This window comes from Oncorhynchus nerka, linkage group LG16, assembly GCF_034236695.1.
Source record: "Oncorhynchus nerka isolate Pitt River linkage group LG16, Oner_Uvic_2.0, whole genome shotgun sequence".
In the NCBI taxonomy this organism is placed as follows: domain Eukaryota; kingdom Metazoa; phylum Chordata; class Actinopteri; order Salmoniformes; family Salmonidae; genus Oncorhynchus; species Oncorhynchus nerka.
This window is the reverse complement of record NC_088411.1, coordinates 35,751,766-35,770,145: the sequence shown is the minus strand read 5'-3', so window position 1 is coordinate 35,770,145 and position 18,380 is coordinate 35,751,766. Positions and strand designations below refer to the sequence as shown.

The 18,380-nt window shown below is 45.7% G+C and overlaps 1 protein-coding gene across 2 annotated transcripts in view; it reads right to left on the bottom strand.

Annotated features, from left to right (window-relative positions):
- The window catches only part of LOC115144437 (CDP-diacylglycerol--glycerol-3-phosphate 3-phosphatidyltransferase, mitochondrial-like), a 38,380-nt gene that overhangs the window by 15,694 nt on the left and 4,306 nt on the right, over positions 1-18,380 (bottom strand). The window contains exons 1-7 of one of the 2 annotated variants that reach the window (XM_029685486.2): positions 14,801-14,926; positions 4,634-4,844; positions 4,292-4,466; positions 3,994-4,183; positions 3,677-3,855; positions 780-982; positions 300-591 (exon numbers count right to left, since the gene is read on the bottom strand). In XM_029685486.2, the coding sequence (XP_029541346.1) occupies positions 300-591; positions 780-982; positions 3,677-3,855; positions 3,994-4,183; positions 4,292-4,466; positions 4,634-4,844; positions 14,801-14,916 (1,366 nt within the window). In that variant the 5' untranslated portion in view covers positions 14,917-14,926. Of the gene's footprint in view, positions 1-299; positions 592-779; positions 983-3,676; positions 3,856-3,993; positions 4,184-4,291; positions 4,467-4,633; positions 4,845-14,800; positions 14,927-18,380 lie in introns of those variants that run through there. The other variant, XM_029685487.2, reaches the window with a different exon arrangement.

The window sequence follows — 18,380 nt, the reverse complement described above, 5'->3', positions numbered from 1 at the left end:
GGGTTAACAGATTGACAGAACAGCAGAGCCAGAGAACAGTACAACTCTCTGTCAGGTTGGAATTGGCCCCATGAGTGAGTCCCAAATGGCACCCAATTCCCCAATACCTACATAGTGTACTACTTTTGACCAGGACCCATAGGGCTCTGTTAATAGGGTGCCGTTTAGGATGCTCACCGTCTGATGGAACGTCACTACCAGTCACAACTCACAGCCAAACAGAACTACCCACAATAGACTAGAACCATCCAGAATCAATCTAGGCTCTAAGGCCAAGGATTATATTGTGTGTGTCCCACCCTTGGCGTGGAAGGTCCAGTGTGCTCTGTGGTACTCGTGAAGGTGAACTCTCTCCTGCTGTCCCAGCTGACACACTTTGCTGTAGAACTGTCTGGCAATGTGGATGTAGGCCGCTGGAATCTCCCCGGCAATGCCCTTGGCGCCGAAAAACCCATTGACCTCCGGGGAGGCGGTGAGGATCCGATAGTCGGCGCCCACCCCCAGAATCAGCGACATGTAGGCCCTTGTCAGGTTGAAATACCCCGACGTCAGAAACACAGTTGCACCGGGACCCGCATCTGTCAGCAAACGCTACAAGGAAATAAGATGCTCAGATGTAGTGTCCTCTCACTAAAACACCGGATCCACTTTTACATTTATTAAGTCACCATTTAAAAAAAATATATATTTATATAAAATAATTTAAAAAACATGCGATGGGAGTTATTTTGTTCAATATTAGTTGGTGAGGGTAGTGGTGTCCATGTGTGTGTAACTACCTGTGTGATCTGCTCATCCACCTGTATTCCCAGAGGTTTCATCTGAACCAGAGGAAAAACCCAAGTGTCCTCCTCCCCTCCCCCTTCACCCTTGCTCTCCCGCTTCAAACGTTCCGAGTTGGCGATGTCTTGGCGCATACGAGCAGTGTTCACCACCTCCATGATGTGTTGCCGGGCCGACGCAGAGAAATCATCCCGGTTACCTGGTGACAAAATAATGTAGGGATGTAAGAGAGGAAAACAGACCGACCTGGTTAAAACTAGAATCCTTAGTTGCTACATCCATTTTTGGACTTGTAAATGAATGATATATACCAATGAATTCTTGAAGAATATAAATTATAAATGCCTCATGAGCTTAGTGCAACTGTCACATCCCAATCGGAACCCAAAATATAAGCTTGTTTTTGTCCCATGTTCATAAACAATATAAATGTAAACAATGTTTAGCCTCAAAACGCAGTTAATACTATAAATGTTAGCATGGATGGTCAGCTCTGTCCCCTCCCTCAGCTCTGTCCCCTCCCTCAGCTCTGTCCCCTCCCTCAGCTCTGTCCCCTCCCTCAGCTCTGTCCCCTCCCTCAGCTCTGTCCCCTCCCTCAGCTTAACGAAAGAGGCGAGGTGCCCGCTTTGTTATTTTTGCAATGAACAATTCTAGCTTTAACCACACAAACTCTATCTCCCCTCTCACACACACACGGTATGTGGTGCAGTAGAGCAGGTGAGTGTGTAAAGTTAGTTCTGGGCATTACGGCTATGGGTCAATATCTGGACTACGCCTGCCGGCTGGCGCCACACACAGCCGTGAGTGAGACAGAGAGAGACAGAGACAGAGAGAGACAGACAGACAGATACCTGCAAGCCTCAGCACGAGTTCATTCTAAAGATGTGCTTTTACTGTAAAGTTTGCCCTCTTCCAGCAGGAGAACTTCATTCACTAATGATTAGAGTGTGTGTGCGCACGCATCTTCCCTCTGTGTTTACCAGCAACTCCGTGACTTCACTGTTCTATTTCTGGTCTCTGTGACAACTGTGGTCCGTTTCTGCAGACATGATGTCATTTAGCACCAGACCCAACATCCTGACTGAATGTTCTCTGGTTACACACTCACACACTATTTTTCTTTCTGTCCGTCTACCTCTCCTGACTCTCTCGCTCTTTCATTCACACACCAGTTCTCTGATTTCACTGTGTGTCTGAGCTGGAACAAGCTACACTTTCAACTAATCCGATTCCAAGGACCTTTCCAAGAACAACGCATTACACTACATTTACAACTTGCCAGCCAAGCTGAGCAAAGCGTTAAGCACCTAGGGACCGTGTGTGTGTGTTACCTCTGTAGATGTGTGTGTTACTTATGTGCTATGAACAGTACATTCTGAAAGTATTCAGACCCCTTCACCTTTTGTTACGTTAGCCTTATTCTAAAATGTATTAAATAAAAACCATTTACTCAATGCCCCATAATGACTAAGTGTGAACAGGTTTTTAGAAATGTTTGGAGGTGTATTAAAAATAAGTATTCAGACCCTTTGCTATGATACTCGAAATTGAGCTCAAGTGCATCCTGTTTCCATTGATCATCCTTGAGATGTTTCTACAACTTAATTGGAATCCATCTGTGGTAAATTCAATTGATTGGACATGATTTGGAAAGGCACACACACCTGTTTATATAAGGTCCCACAGTTGACAGTGCATGTCAAAGCAAAAACCAAGCCATGAGGTCGAAGGAACTGCTCGTAGAGCTCAGAGACAGGATTGTGTCGAGGCACAGATCTGGGGAAGGGTACCAAAACATTCTGCAGCATTGAAGGTCCAAGAACACAGTGGCCTTCATCATTCTGAAAGCAAAGAAGTTTGGAACCACCAAGACTCTTCCTACAGCTGGCCGCCTGGCCAAACTGAGCAATCGGGGGAGAAGGGCCTTGGTCAGGGAGGTGAGCAAGAACCCAATGATCACTCTGACAGAGCTCTAGAGTTCCTCTGTGGACATGGGAGAACCTTCCAGAAGGACAACAATCTCTGCAGAACTCCACCAATCAGACCTTTAATGGTAGCGTGGCCAGATGGAAGCCACTCCTCAGTAAAAGGGACAGCCCGCTTGGAGTTTGCCCAAAGGCACCTAATGGACTCTCAGGCCATGAGAAAAAAGATGATCTGGTCTGATTAAACTAAGACTGAACACCTTGGCCTGAATGCCAAGTCTGGAGGAAACAAGGCACCACTCATCACCTGGCCAATACCATCCCTAAGGTGAAGCATGGTGGTGGCAGCATCATGCTGTGGGGATGTTTTTCAGCGGCAGGGACGGGAAGACTAGTCAGGATCGAGGGAAAGATTAACGGAGCAAAGTACAGAGACATCCTTAATGAAAACCTGCTCCAGAGCGCTCAGGACCTCAGACTGGGGCGAAGGTTCACCTTCCAACAGGACAACAACCATCGCACACAGCCAAGACAATGCAGGAGTGGCTTCGGAACAAGTCTCTGAGCTCGGATTTGAAGCCGATCGAACATCTCTGGAGAGACCGGAAAATAGTTGTGCAGTGATGCTCCCCGTACAACCTGACGGAGCTTGAGAGGATCTGCAGAGAAGAATGTGAGAAACTCACCAAATACATGAGTGCCTAGCTTGTAGCGTCATACCCAAGAAGACTCAGGCTGTAATCGCTGCCAAAGTTGCTTCAACAGAGTAGTAATACATTTGCTAAAATCTACAAAAAAAATTAATGAAACTGTTTTGATTTGTCATTATGGGATATTGTGTGTAAATTGAGAGAAAACAAACATTTTCAGAATAAGGCTGTAAACGTAACAAAATATGGAAAAGGTGAAGGGGTCTGAATACTTCCCGAATGCACCGTATGTATTGGTGTGTTATACGTGTTTTATACCTCTGTAGGGATGCACCATGTTTTCCATCATGCTGACAGAGTTGTCAGGCTGTAGCTGTAATGACACGTCTCCCACGGCACCCACCAGATCAGAGAAGAAGTCTGCCACCTCCCAACAGTTCTCCAGGAGCACATAGCGGTCCTGTCTGTTGGTGAAGTACGAGTCACTCAGGTTGGCCCTACGGAGGGAGGGGTGGGAGAGACCGGTAAAAAGGCTGAAAGAGGGATACCAAGCAGCATCAACTGTATGAGAAAAACACCAACAACTACAACAATGGTGTGTGTGTGTATGTGTGTGCGCGTTCGTGTGCGTGTACCCGCTGATGATGAGGTCATCGTCAAACAGGTAGGCTTTTATGTGCTGTACCCCAATGGTCTCGTTGAAGCGCTGTGGGACCAGGAGCCGGAGCAGCCCTCTCAGATCAGGGGTATGGTACAGAGACACACGCATCCGACTGCTGTACTGCTGCAGCAACGGCAGCAACATGGTCCTAGAGTTAGTCTGACCTAGACACACAGAGACAGAGGGGGGGGGGGGGGGGGGGTCACAGACACCCATTGAGCTTGGTAAGAGTTAAAACATGTTCCCTCTCACATACACAGAACCCCTCCTACCTCGTGAGCCGCGTGTGAAGTCTAATAGAATGGAGACCTGCAGGTCGGAGTTGTCAAACTCCTGTGAACGCTGCAGAGCTTCCTGCATACAGTCCACCAGGTCCTGTTCCAGGGGTCCTGTACCCAGATACAGAGAGGCCATCACCACTCTCCTCTTAGCAGTCTTTATTCGAGCCTGAACAGAAAAAACAAGAAATTACAGTTTAAATCAGGTATTACAGGACACAAACAATGAGGCTTTACCCCCAAAAAAGTGATTTTCATAATTTTGGGGGGGAATGTTTAGTACATCACATGACTTAGGGAAAGCTCCACACCCTTTCACACACACACACACCGTACCTTCATTGCCTGGTAAAACTGGTCAGGGGAGGTGAGGATGTGGATGTGTGTGCCAGCCACCCTGAAGGCGGGCACATGTTCTGCCATCCAAAGGAAGCGGGCATGGAGGCCTTCGGTGCCCTGAGCTCCAGTCGACCCGGGGGATCTGAAGAGAGGAAGGGGAGAATCGGCGGCCTCTGCTAGGAGAGGGGCTAGGAGCAACAAAGATGACCTTGGAGGGGGGGCATGGAGAGGAAGAGAGAAAGGGAGGAGGGAGAGGAATTACTTCCATGGAAGCCTACAGCTGGAGTGGTAATTGCCTCCTATAGATAAAGAACAAATGGCAGCCGATGAATGGCATGACAACGGGCTTCAGGATCATGTCACTGCATCTGTGCATTCAAATTGCATTGATAAAATGCAATTGTTCGTTGTCCGTAGCTTATGCCTGCCCATAACATTACCCCACTATGGGGCACTCTGTCCACAACGTTGACATCAGCAAACCGCTCGCCCACACAACGCCAGACACATTGTCTGCCATCTGCCCGGTACAGTTGAAATTGGGATTAATCCGTGAAGAGCAGTGGCCATAGCGTGCCAGTGGCTATAGGTGAGCATTTGCACACGGAAGTCAGTTACAACGTTGAACTGCAGTCAGCTCAAGACCCTGGTGAGGACGACAAGCAAGCCGATGAGCTTCCCTGAGATGGTTTCTAACAGTCGGTGCAGGAATTCTTCGGGTGTGCAAACCCAGTTTCGTCAACCGTCTCAGACGATCCCCCGGGGAAGAAGCCGGATGTGGATGTCCTGGGCTGGCATGGTTACAAGTGCTCTGCAGTTGGACGTACTGCCAAATTCCCTGAAACTATGTTGGAGGTGGCTTATGCTAGAGAAATTACATTTTTTGTTCAGTATACAAACATTTGTGACGCGTACAAAGCCAACCCCCGCCCCCACTACGGTCAATCAGATCACATCTCTGTCCCTACAGCCTACAAGCAGCAACTCAAGAGGGAGCCATCAAAACAGAGAATAATAAAGTGATGGACAGAGGCAGATGCTGCAGTACTATTTTGAGAATATTCATTGGAATATGTTCCAAGATTCATCACACCAGGACTCATCCATCAACATTGAGGACTATACATCAGTCACAGGCTTCATTAGGAAATGTGTTGATAATGTACCCACAATAACAATTTATCGTCATGTTGCTATCATGCCGTGTTGTCGTAGGTCTCTTTATGTAGTGCGTTGCTTGTTGCGATGTGTGTTTTGTCCTATATTTTTGATCCCAGACCCCCTCCCCACAGGAGGCCTTTTGCTAGGCAGTCATTGTAAATAAGAATTTGTTCTTAACTTTCCTAGTTAAATCAAATAAAAGTACCAAAAACCCTGGATGAACGTAGATATCCGAGCCATGCTGAGAGACTATACTGCAGCATTTATTGTCAGCACAACAAAACCCGATGACTCTGTAGCACACAACGAGTATAAGGCAAGCAGTTACCAGCTCTGAATCCATTAGGGACGCAAAAAGATTGACAAATGGATGTCTGACAACTCAGACTCACGACGCATGTGGCAAGGACTACAACCGTTCACAGACTACAAAGCCAAATCCAGCTGTGTGGTGCCCACGAAGCCTACCTCCAAGACGAGGTAGGCTTTCGTGGGCTTTGAGACAGACAGAGCCATCCATGAAGAGAATCGCTGCTCCAGACAACCAGGTGCAGTCGCTCACCAAAGCTGACGCGAGGAAAACTCTCAAAGAGTGAACACTCAAAGTCGCCGGCCCAGATGGCATCCCTGGCCGCGTCCTCAGTGTGTGCTGACCAGCTGGCAGGCGTCGTCTCTGACATTGTCAACCTGTCCCAGGCTGTAGTCGCCACCTGCTTCAAGGAGACGACCATCGTACCAATGGACAAGAAAAACAAGGTGACATGCCCAAATGACTATCACCCTGTCGCGCTCACCCCGGTCATCATGAAGTGCTTCGAGAGGCTGGTGAAGGCCCACATCAAGGCCAGCATGCCAGGCACCCTGGACCCATGCCAACAGATCCACGGAAGACGCCATTTCATCGCTATTAACACGGCTGTAACACATCTGGACAAGAGGAACACCTATGTGGGAATTCTGTTAGTTGACTACAGTTCAGATCAGCATTGAACACCATTGTTCCCTCCAAGCTTAGAGCCCTGGGTCTGGACACCACCCTCTGCAACTGGATCTTCCTGAAGGGCAGACCACAGGCTGTGAGGATTGGCAACACCACCTCCTCCGCATTGACTCTTAACACTGGGACCCACAGGGGTGTGTCCTCCCTGTTCGACAGAGTGGCTTTGCACGACACCAACTCCATTGTCAACTTTGCTGATGACACTACGTTTGTAAGACTGATAACCAACAACGACAAGTCAGCCTGTAGGGATGGAAGTGAACTGGCATTGCAGTGCCAGAACAACCTCTTACTCCACGTCAGCAAAACAAAAGGAATTGATTGTTGAATTCAGGAAGCAGAGAAGGGAACATGCCCCGATCCACATCAACGGGACTGCAGTAGAGTCATCAGTTAAGTTCCTCAGCGTCCACATCATTGAGGACTTGACATGGACCAACACCACCCCTTGTCAAGAGGTCACAACAGTGTCTCTACTAGGGTTGCAAATGGTCAGACACTTTCAGGTACATTTCCCGGAAGTTTTCCATCGGAAGTTAAGCCCGGGAATTTTGCTTAAATTAATCCAAAAAAGTTCTTATAAACAGGGAACATTTTTTTGTGGGATACACAAAAGGCAATTCTAGGTCTTGTGGCATATTTTGGTTAAACTATCCCCAATTCAATGGAATTGCAACCCTCTACACTCTTCCATCACATGTACAGCTGATTCTCAAGATCTTGCACACGAATGAGTTGCTATTGAGCCCACACTACTACATTGTCTGAGCCAAGGACTACATGCTTTCTGGTAAGTTTTGATTACAATACTGTGTTGTCTCTAGTATGATTAAATGAGATGACAGGCCATTTTATCAAATAGATTACGTGATTTAATTAAATCATACAACAATTAACTCAACCTGGGGCCCCAAGGAAGCATTATTTTATATAGAGCAGCCATCTCCAAAATCCACTCTTAAAGATATTTTATATCAATAGCAGTCAGTCATTAATTATTCTTTACCTTCTATCAGTCTCATCTGAACGTCGTAAAATTCTTGGTTATCTGCACAAACTCTAGCTTAAATTATGAATCCGCGATAAGCAAATTTGTATAAGAATTTACTAACTAATCAAAATCACAGAAAGACACGCACACACAATTGGTTACTAACAATGATACAAAGAAAAAAGTCCCTGGTAGGCAAAGCCGACATGACGGCTTGCTACACAAAGGGGGTTGGGTTTGAATGAAAGAGCGGGAAGACTGAGGTACAAAGGAGATGGGTCTCTATCGGACCTTGAGAAACTAATGCTACCGTAAATACAGAATCTTATGCATTCTAATAACCACCCATTCGGGGGGGAAAAAATGCTATATTTACTCTGAGCAGCGTGTCGATAGATTGGTCGAAGATGGTAGACTGGTTTGTTCAGCAGGGATTGCCATTGTCCTTTGAAGAATCTTTCTGATCGGAGTGGATACGTTGAAGTACCCCGTCCTTTCCTAGGCCATGTACGTATACAGCTGACAACTCTTATTCACTAAAGAAGTGATACATTCTAAAAGTAGAATTAAGTTCATACCATTTTGCCATAATCAGCTCGTGCTGTACTCTGGCTGGTCTAGAATAAATTCATCCTTCCTGCGTGGTGATCGTCACCTCCACGTGATCTGGTCTCATGTAAACTTTGTTCTGTAGAGTGGATATTCAACCATTCACAATCCCAGCTCACGCTGGGGTTTGCTTAGTCTGGCGTTAATTGGGTCACGGGGGCTTTTATACTGGAGAAGAGACGGACGTGTTTCATCCCTCTCTAACCAATGTCTGTTCACTTGGCCACTGAGTGAACATAGTTTACTTATGAAAACAATTCTCATTTAGAATGAAAAGATTAAATGTAATTTTAGCACAAATAGTTTTCTATTCAAACATTTTAATTGCACAACAATTCTGTGTGAATCTGATAACTAGAATGTGTCGACTTTCCAAGATACATTATATGTCGTCCTATCATCAGATATAATGTCCCAGACAACATCTGATCTGACATCATATTCTTTAAGTACCAACAGATACTTTCAAATGGTTATTGTTCCATTCCTCAACCTTTTGATTATACCATACTTTTTCTGTGGTACTAAGGGCTTTCCAAGAGTCCATTCAGCAGAGTGTAGAGAAAAGGGAGAAAGGTATTTATGGGGGGGGGTCATAAACCTAACATCATGACAACTGGGTGGGGTGAATATATTTTATACGGCATACATATTTTGTTTTTTGTTTACTAGTAAATAGTAACCGACAGCAAAGTGTGTTTAAATAATTTCTAACTTGTTCACAATTTCTGCTAGTTAGGTTTTAGCTTGCTTGAGCCTGCTAACTGAGTGTTAATTCAACTGTTTCCATACAAGTTTCATTTTAAAACATTTATCTTACAAAGGAGTTAAATATAACTGCTTAACTATTTATCTGTACATGGAATTGGAATTTTTCCTAGTCTTTACAGGAAAATGCCACAGGCACTATCTAAAGTGTGGAGACATTTCACTACAGCTAATGTAGAAGGAAAAGCTGTGTACATTTGCAAATACTGTGCCAAATCATATGGGAAGAATGCAACAAAGATGCAGAAACTGGCCAAGTGCATAAAGTTCCCTCAGCGCTCACAAGCAACTCCTGACAAAAGTCCCTCTACTTCTATTAGAGGTGAAAAATATGAATCAGACACCTTATCGATAGCAACAGCTCATGGTCCTCCTGGAATCAGAAGTTTTTGACTCAATGGAGGAACGTAGTCAGAGAAATGCAGATGAATGTCTTGCTCGAGCGGTGTATGCAACTGGTTCACCTCTGATGCTCACAGGCAATGTGTATTGGAAGAGAATTCTGAATGTTTTTTGCCCAGCATACACCCTTCCAACCAGACATGCTTTATCTACTAATTTGCTGGATGCAGAGGTCAACAGGAGTTCAAGTGAAGGTCAAGTAAATCATAGAGAAAGCAGACTATTGCAATCTCTGATGGGTGGTCGAATGTTCGTGGGCAAGGAATAATTAACTACATCATCTCCACCAGTATTCCACAAGAGCACAGACAAGGGACAACAGACACATCAGTCACTACATTACAGATGAGCTGAAGGCAGTCAACCTTGACCTTGGACCACAAAAGGTATTTGAACTGATCAGACAATGCTGTGAACATGAAGGCTGCTTGGTCTAAAGTGGAGGAGCCCTACCCTCACATCACACACACCCGTTGGGGTGGTGTTGTCATGTTTGACAGTTTCCTGGAGGGGAGTCTTGCCAAGAAATGGCCATCAGTCAGTCGATATAGACAGCCCCATCAAGAGGATCCTTCTGGATGATGTATTTTGGGAGAGTGGTAAGCAGCCTGAAACCTATGGCAGTAGCCATTGCACAGATTGAGGGAGACAATACCATCCTGTCTGATGTTCAGACTCAGCTTGCAGATGTAAGAAGAAATCCGTACTGCCCTGCTGACTTCACTGTTGCGCCAAGCAGAGGAAACTACAGTCATCAATAAGCGTGAAGATTTCTACCTGAAGCCCATACACGCCGCATAGTACATGTTGGACCCAAAGTATGCTGGCAAGTGCATCCTGTCTGGTGCAGAGATCAACAAGGCCTATGGTGTCATCACTACTGTGTCTCGACAGGGCAAGGTTCTTGGCAGTCTGGCAAAGTACACTTCCAAGCAAGGGCTTTGGGATGGAGATGCAATATGGCAGTCGTGCCAACATCTCATCAGCCACCTGGTGGAAGGGACTTTGTGGATCTGAGGCTCTTTCCCCCCTCTTGCCTCCATCAACCTCCAAATCCAACCAACATCAGCTGTCTCAGAGCGCAACTGGTCCTTGTTTGGGAACACACACACAAAAGCACGCAACAGGCTGATCAATACAAGGGTTGAAAAATTGGTAGCCATCTGGGAACAAAATGAGGCTTTTTGAGCCTGACAACGAGCTATCCTCAACCAGGTTGGAAAGTGAGTGAAGATGAGGCTTCAAGAGGTGGATATTGAGGAGACCTGAGGGGAAGACAGTCTAGAAACGAAAGCTTTTGTTATCCTTTTACAGATGTATGTTTTAAACATTTTTGGGATTTGCGATGGATCATTGGGGATCATTCAATATTCCATTTATTTTGTTGTCCAGTGAAATCATCCCATGTGAAGAGTCACCTAATTTAATTAAAGTTCAAGTCGTAACTAGTTGTTTTTATTTCTATTGGAAGGATCTAATCATTTGCAGTGTCTACTTATGATGAGGTAAAAGGTTTATGTTTCTGTCTCCATATGATATGGTAAATATATCCAATGCAAAAAACATCTACATTTAAATAGTATTAATATTAATTTGCATATATTTCCATTAATTCTCATATATTCCTGTTAATTCCCACAGAAAGTTTTCACCTCTGAATATTCCCCAAAATGTGCAACCCTAGTCTTTACATCCTAATGCAGCTGAAAAAATTTGGCATGCCATCCAGGGTCCTCTCCAAATACTACCGCTGCATCAAGAGCATCCTGACTGGTTGCATCAGGACCTGGTATCAGAACTGAGCTGTCCACGACAGCAAGGCCCTCCAGTAAGTGGTGAAGACGGCCCAGTAAGTCACTGGGACCGTGCTCCCACCCATCCAGGACTCAAAACGGTGCGTGAGGAAGGCCCGTAGCATCAAGGAACCCACACACCCCAGCCACACCTGTTCACTTACTTAGAATCAGGCAGAGCGTGTCGGAGCATGAAGTCTGATAACTATCTACAAGCCATCAAAGTGCTGAACACTTGAACTGGAATGACCATCTGCTCTCATTCGCCACATCATAGCGCACACACCAGAACTACTGCTACCAGGCTGTATCACATCCGGCCATGATTGGGAGTCCCATAGGGTGGTGCACAATTGGCCCAGCGTCATCTGGGTTAGGGTGTGGCCGTCATTGTAAATAACAGTTTGTTCTTAACCGACTTACCTAGTTAAAGAAACTGAGTGTCCCCTTATCTCATTGGATACATTCCTCTGCCCAGACGTTGCGGACGTATGCCAGATCTAATAACGCCTGGATAGGCATTTTTAGTATCCTATCCACAGCATATGTTATAGCAATTTGTCAGTCGATGATGTGGCACTCAACCATTGGTTGATTCATGCAACATCTGAGCAAGGGAATGCGACCATTATGATGTCATAGTCTGGAGAGATGATCATCTTCCTCAAAAGTGACAAACAAATTCTACCAGATGAAAAGCAGAAATTTGTATAACATTTGCATTTAAAGTACTTGATTTTTGACATTTCAAATTCTATAAAATGTTATATTTTCACATACCTAAAATGCCTACTATTTAGAACGCAAGTCTAGGTATTCGGACACATAGCCAATATGTACCGGTGACAGCGTAGTAAAGACAAGCCATTTCACTTGTGAGAACATGGTTGCCTTGTGTATTTGTATGAGTCCTCGAGGGTGAATTCAGATCATTTACACAGTTTCTTATTACAACCAAGTCTACGGCAACACAATCCTCCCCTCTTCTACCTCACATTCAGGAGGCCATTGACAGACGTGTCTTTCATTTCCTATTAGGCATTAAACGGAAGAAAACAGATTGAAACATGGAGGGACTACTTGAACTCAATTTCAACTTCAAAATGTTTTGCTACGGTGTGCCCTAATGAATATTACCCTGAATACATGCAAGTGTCGCACTCCCCTCTGTAGCCTTTCCCATTCCTCTATCTCTTGGCTAAGTAAATGGAGCACTGACACTGTGTAGCCAAGCCTCTATGTGCCATGACCATTCTGTCTACAACCATTATATAGCCTAGCTAGTGTAGGTGATGATGGCCTCCTCAGGGCTTTCGGATGAAGATAAAGCTCAAAGTTGTAAGCTCACAGTCGCTCTATAGTAGCTACTAAAGATGATGTGAAACTGAGGCATGCGACTATACGCAGGTGTGGACAGACTGTACGACAGACAGACAGACGGCAGTTGTTGCAACTTCAGGTTTTCAGGAAACCACAAAAAAAAACAAGAGAGATTTCCTCATGCTGAGAATTTCTGAGCTAGTCTTACTCTACACACAGAGACTTGACAACACAAGGAAAAGCAAATAGGAATTCACAGATAAAAGCCTAAATCAACCAGAAGCTTATGGAAGGAAAGACATACACTATATACACAAAAGTATGCGGCCATTTCAGCCACACCAGTTGCTGACAGGTGTATAAAATCAAGCACACCGCCATGCAATCTCCATAGACAAACATTTGCAGTAGAATGGCCTTACTGAAGAGCTCAGTGACTTTAAACATGGCACAGTCATAGGATGCCGCCTTTCCAACAAGTCAGTTTGTTAAATTTTTGCCCTGCTAGAGCTGCCCCGGTCAACTGTAAGTGCTGTTATTGTGAAGTGGAAAAAACAATTGTCTGTCCTCAGTTGCAACACTCATTACCGAGTTTCAAACTGCCTCTGGAAGCAACGTCAGCATAAGAACTGTTCGTCGGGAGCATCATGAAATGTTTCCATGGCCAAGCAGCCGCACACTAGCCTACACAGAGCCCTGACCTCAACCCCATGGAACACCTTTGGGATGAATTGGAACGCCGACTGTGAGCCAGGGTCAACCTCAGTGCACAACCTCACTAATGCGCTAGAGGCTGAATGGAAGCAAGTCCCCGCAGCGACGTTCCAACCTCTAGTGGAAAGCCTTCCCAGAAGAGTAGAGGCTGTTACAGCAGCAAAGGGGGGGCAACTCCATATTAATGCCCATAATTTTGGAATGAGATGTTGGATGAGCAGGTGTCCACATATCTTTGGTCATGTAGTGCATCTGGCTAGTTAGCTACATCTACAGATCATGTTTGAGATAAAACTGTTCCGTCTCTACGGCCATTAGTCCCATCGCCTAGCTAGTCTACTTAGGTTATGGGGTTGAGGATAAAGCTCAAAGTTGTGTCCCAAATGGCCCCATATTCCCCCCTCAGTGAACTACTTGCCCTGGTCAAATGTAGTACAGTATATAGGGAATATGGGGCCATTTGGGAGACAGCTCTAGTCTGAATGAGGAGTAGACTGCCCAGGGTTGATCTCCCCCTTGTGGATGACATCCTCCAGACTAGTAGTCTGTGTATTGGTTGGACCACCAGAATGGTGCAGAACTCAGGGAGTTCAACCAAAACACAGACTACGTTGTGTCCCAAAGCTACCTCCAGAACCGACCTTGGCACTCCCAGTTAAGCCTAGACCAGAGACAGACTCAGAACTCAGTGCGTGTGTGTCGCAATAACTCAGAGCTCAGTGTGTGTGTCGCTCTATGGTAGATAATAAAGATGTGAAACTGAGGCACGTGACTATATGCAGGTGTGGACAGACTGACTGGCAGACAGAAATCTGGCGGTTGTTGCAACTTCAGGTTCAGGAAACCACAAAAAGACCCGAGAGAGATTTCCTCATTCTGAGAATTTCTGAGTTACTGTTAACGTTACCCTACACAGAGACTTGACAACACATGAGGTGGAAATTTAAATTCACAAATAAAAGTACGCCTAAGCAACCGGAAGAAAATTCAAGGAGAGATAATGTTTTGCAACGCTTACATGTGCTGGCTGCACGCTTATGTTTATTATGTAACCTTCGCTATGACCATACTATTATCAAATTACATTATGAAACTATTCGCAAGCAACAATCAGATTACAACAGAAAACATGTGGCAATATTATTTGACGCATGCTAGAACAATGACAACATAGCTTTTTTCCCCTACATTATGAAAGAACACGGAAACATTGTGTAAGTAAAGACTGGCTGCACGCATACATCTCTGCCACGACAAGTGGTTGGCTAGCCGAGTTGTTCTCATCGTGAAGTTGACATACCCAGCTAGAGGTTGTCATGTGAGCGCTGTCATTACGTCTGACAAAGAAAAACAGTGTTGTCTCTCTTTTTCTTCTCCACTTAAGTTCCACAACAGTCGTATCTTACCCTCTTCTCCGATCGCGTGTACGGAAGAATCGGTCTGATATTCGGGTGAAAACCCCAGCCAGGGCCGGCATGTACACACAGTATCGCAGCCTCCTCCACGTTATGGGAGCCGCCATTTTTACAGCCGTTTTTCTTCTTCGGTGGGGTTTATCAGCGGTTGGCATCCAACGTTATGGTACATTACCGCCACCTACTGTACTGGAGTGTGGGCCAGAGACACGGAGAAACTAAACCCTTCCTGCCAGCCAAGTTGCTCTTAAAAAAATATAAATATTTGAGACTATATCTAAGGACGTTCTACTCAATATAATCTTTAAACTAATCTATTGTATCCCCTTCTCCCTCATACTAGATCTCAGCCTCTCTCTTTCCCTCTGATACTGTAGCAATACATGCTCCACGGTCTCGCTGTTTCCTGGCAATAATCACACTTTCCTGTTGGATGCTTTCCTATCACATTTAAGGACTTATTCAACTGGCTGTGTCCCACCCTAAAAAATGGCCTCCTCTCCTCTGTCCCTTCCTGCCGTCCTCTCCCCAACTTTCCTCTGTACTAGAAATAAATGCCTTCCCTTAGTTTCTCTAATCCCCTGCTTCCGCCATCTCTGCACCATCGCTGTCCATATCAGGCTTTTTGCCTCTGCCTTGTTCATTGAAACTACAACCTCAACATCCCCACTTCTAAGTGCTTGTTTAGCCAGTACATCAACTGAGATCTAGCCTTTCCAATGAGGTCTGAGCTGCCGAACCATACGCTATACTGCCATAGTCTATTACAGATTGGATCAATGCAACATACATGGTCCTCAATGAGGAACGCCCATCCCTCCACTCCTTCCCTGCCAGACAGCACATCACATATAGCACCTTCTTACACGTTCCCACCACTCTCTCAATGTGTTCTGCTCAGGTCAGCCTAGTGTCAAAGTATACCCCAAGGAATCTGAATGCCCCCACCCTCTCCAAGTTTCTCCCATATAACCTCAAGCATACCTCATCTCACACCTTCCTCCTGGTAAAGAACACTGTCTGAGTTTTCTTTACAGAGAACCTAAATCCCCACCGCTCTTCCTCATCAATTGCTTCCTGTAACTTCCTGACTATGTATGGCACATTTCTTCCCCACTTCCATAAGGCCCCATCATCTGCAACTAACGACCTCCCAAAATCCGTCTGTACCTGAGCGTAAACATCATTGATCATGACTGAGAACAACAGAGGACTAATCACGTACCCCTGCGGTGTACCGTTATCCACCAGGTAGCTGCCTGAGAGAGACTTCCCCACACTCACCTGGATAGAACTCCAAACAGGAAATCCTTTATCCAGTTGTACATTCTTCCTCGTACCCCCATAATATCAAGCTTAATTAACAACCCCTCCTTCCACATCATATCATACGCCTTCTCCATATCAAGAAAGACAGCTACAACAGTCTCCATGTTCACCTGAGCCTTCCTGACCTCTGCTTCTAAGCAGAGCACTGGGTCCATAGTTCCCCTCCCGTTCCATAATCTTACATACATGTGATGTTAAAGCTATTGGCCAATTACTTGTTGGCCTCGTTGGGTCCTTCCCTGGCTTCCGAATTGGTACAACTACTGCCTCCTTCCAGATGCCTGGTAGTTTTCACTCCTCATACACTCTGTTGTACAACACCAATACCTTATCCAGTTCCTCATCACTAAGATGGTCCAACATAACATAGCACACCTCATCTGTCCCAGGTGAAGTTAACTCAGCCTTACCTATTGCCCTTTTCATCTCTGCCATAGTATATGGTAAATTCAACTCATCATTTACATCCTCCGTCCTATCCAGCACTCCAGGATGCTCCTCTCTCGTTCCCTCTCTCCCCCTCTGCGCCTCCTCTGACAAATTTGCCGAGCTATGCACTTTGGCCATCATCTCTGCCTTCTCCTCATCTGTTACTGCCACATCCTCCCACTCGGCAACACTGGATAATCCCACTCCCTTCTGACCCCACTCATCCTCTTAATTATTCCCCACAATTCTCCCACAGGTGTCGCCCTTCCAAATGGTGTCACAGAACCAACGCCAACATGCCCTCTTTGCCTGACGGATAGTTATCCTCACCAGGGCCTGCTTAAACTGAATGAGATGTTGGACGTTATGCGTCCTTTTCAGTACTTTAAATGCCTTGTTCTTACTCCGCACCATTTCCCCACACTCCTCCGTCCACCGTGGGACTGCTTTCCTCCTCCTCCTCCTCCCTGAACTCTTAGGTATAGCCTCAGTAGCTGCCCCCACTAAAGCTGTTCTCACCCAGTTATTCATACAATCCACATCCCCTCTCATATCCACCCGAGCCTTCACCTGCTCACTCAGCTCCTGAAACCGATCCCACTTTGCCCTTCCAAACATCCACCTGCCTACTCCATCCACTGACACCTCCACCTCCCTTCCGCCTACTGTTCATACTATGGGGTAATGATCACTCCCTACTGTCGACTCGTCCCATAACTCCCACTCACAGTTTCCTGCCATCGCACTAGATACCAGAGTGAGGGCCAAGGCAGATTCTTTCCCTGTGGCTACATCAATCCTGGTCCCTCGGCCATCATTCAGGCGCCCAAGATCTTTCATTTCTATCATACATACTTTCCATCACTTGGCCATTTCCATCCATCCGTTCCACCTTCCCCCAGAGCGTGTTGTGGGCATTAAAATCCCCACACCACATTACTTTACTTCTATCCGGCCCTCCACCCTCTCCAGCATTTCCAGGTCCAATATCTGACACGGATTATAGTAGTTCCACTATCTCCCCTCCTCTCAGCCACACCTCCACCACCATATATTCCTGTTCAATACCTTTGCCTAGCATCCTGTAGGGAAGTCCCCCCCCCACACACACATCTCTGTCCCTACGAATCAATACACATCCCTGTATAATAAGCCATGTTTCCTGCACACAAATCACATCAGCCTTAGCTGGAATCGCCACAATGAACTGCTTGAACTCCTGCCCATTAGCCAACATGCTTCGAGCATTCCATTCCACCATACTGTCTACAAGGAGCAAAGTGATCATGTTGTTTTTACATGGGTATTGTGAAAGTGAACTGTGTTTGCGTGTGATCGGGGGTGTATTAATTCCGCCAATTCTGTTGAAAAACATTTCTTAAACGGAAGCAAACGGAACGGGATAAACATACCTGAATTTATCAAATGGAAACTCAAATTTGTAACTGTTAGACTAATGATTACGCCCTAGATCAGCTAGATGCAGGCAAGAGTATACAAGGCGGTATTAAATGTGTCACTGGCTGTCACCTTGATTACTCAAAATTCTCTCAACCTGTGCACATAGAAGGCCAGCACCCCGGAATCGCTTCTTCACTGTTGACGTTGAGACTGGTGTTTTGCGGGTACTATTTAATGAATCTGGCAGTTGAGGACTTGTGAGGCGCCTGTTTCTCAAACTAGACACTCTAATGTACTTGTCCTCTTGCTCAGTTGTGCACCGGGGCCTCCCACTCCTCTTTCTATTCTGGTTTGAGCCAGTTTGCACTGTTCTGTGAAGGGAGTAGTACACAGCGTTGTACGAGATCTTCAG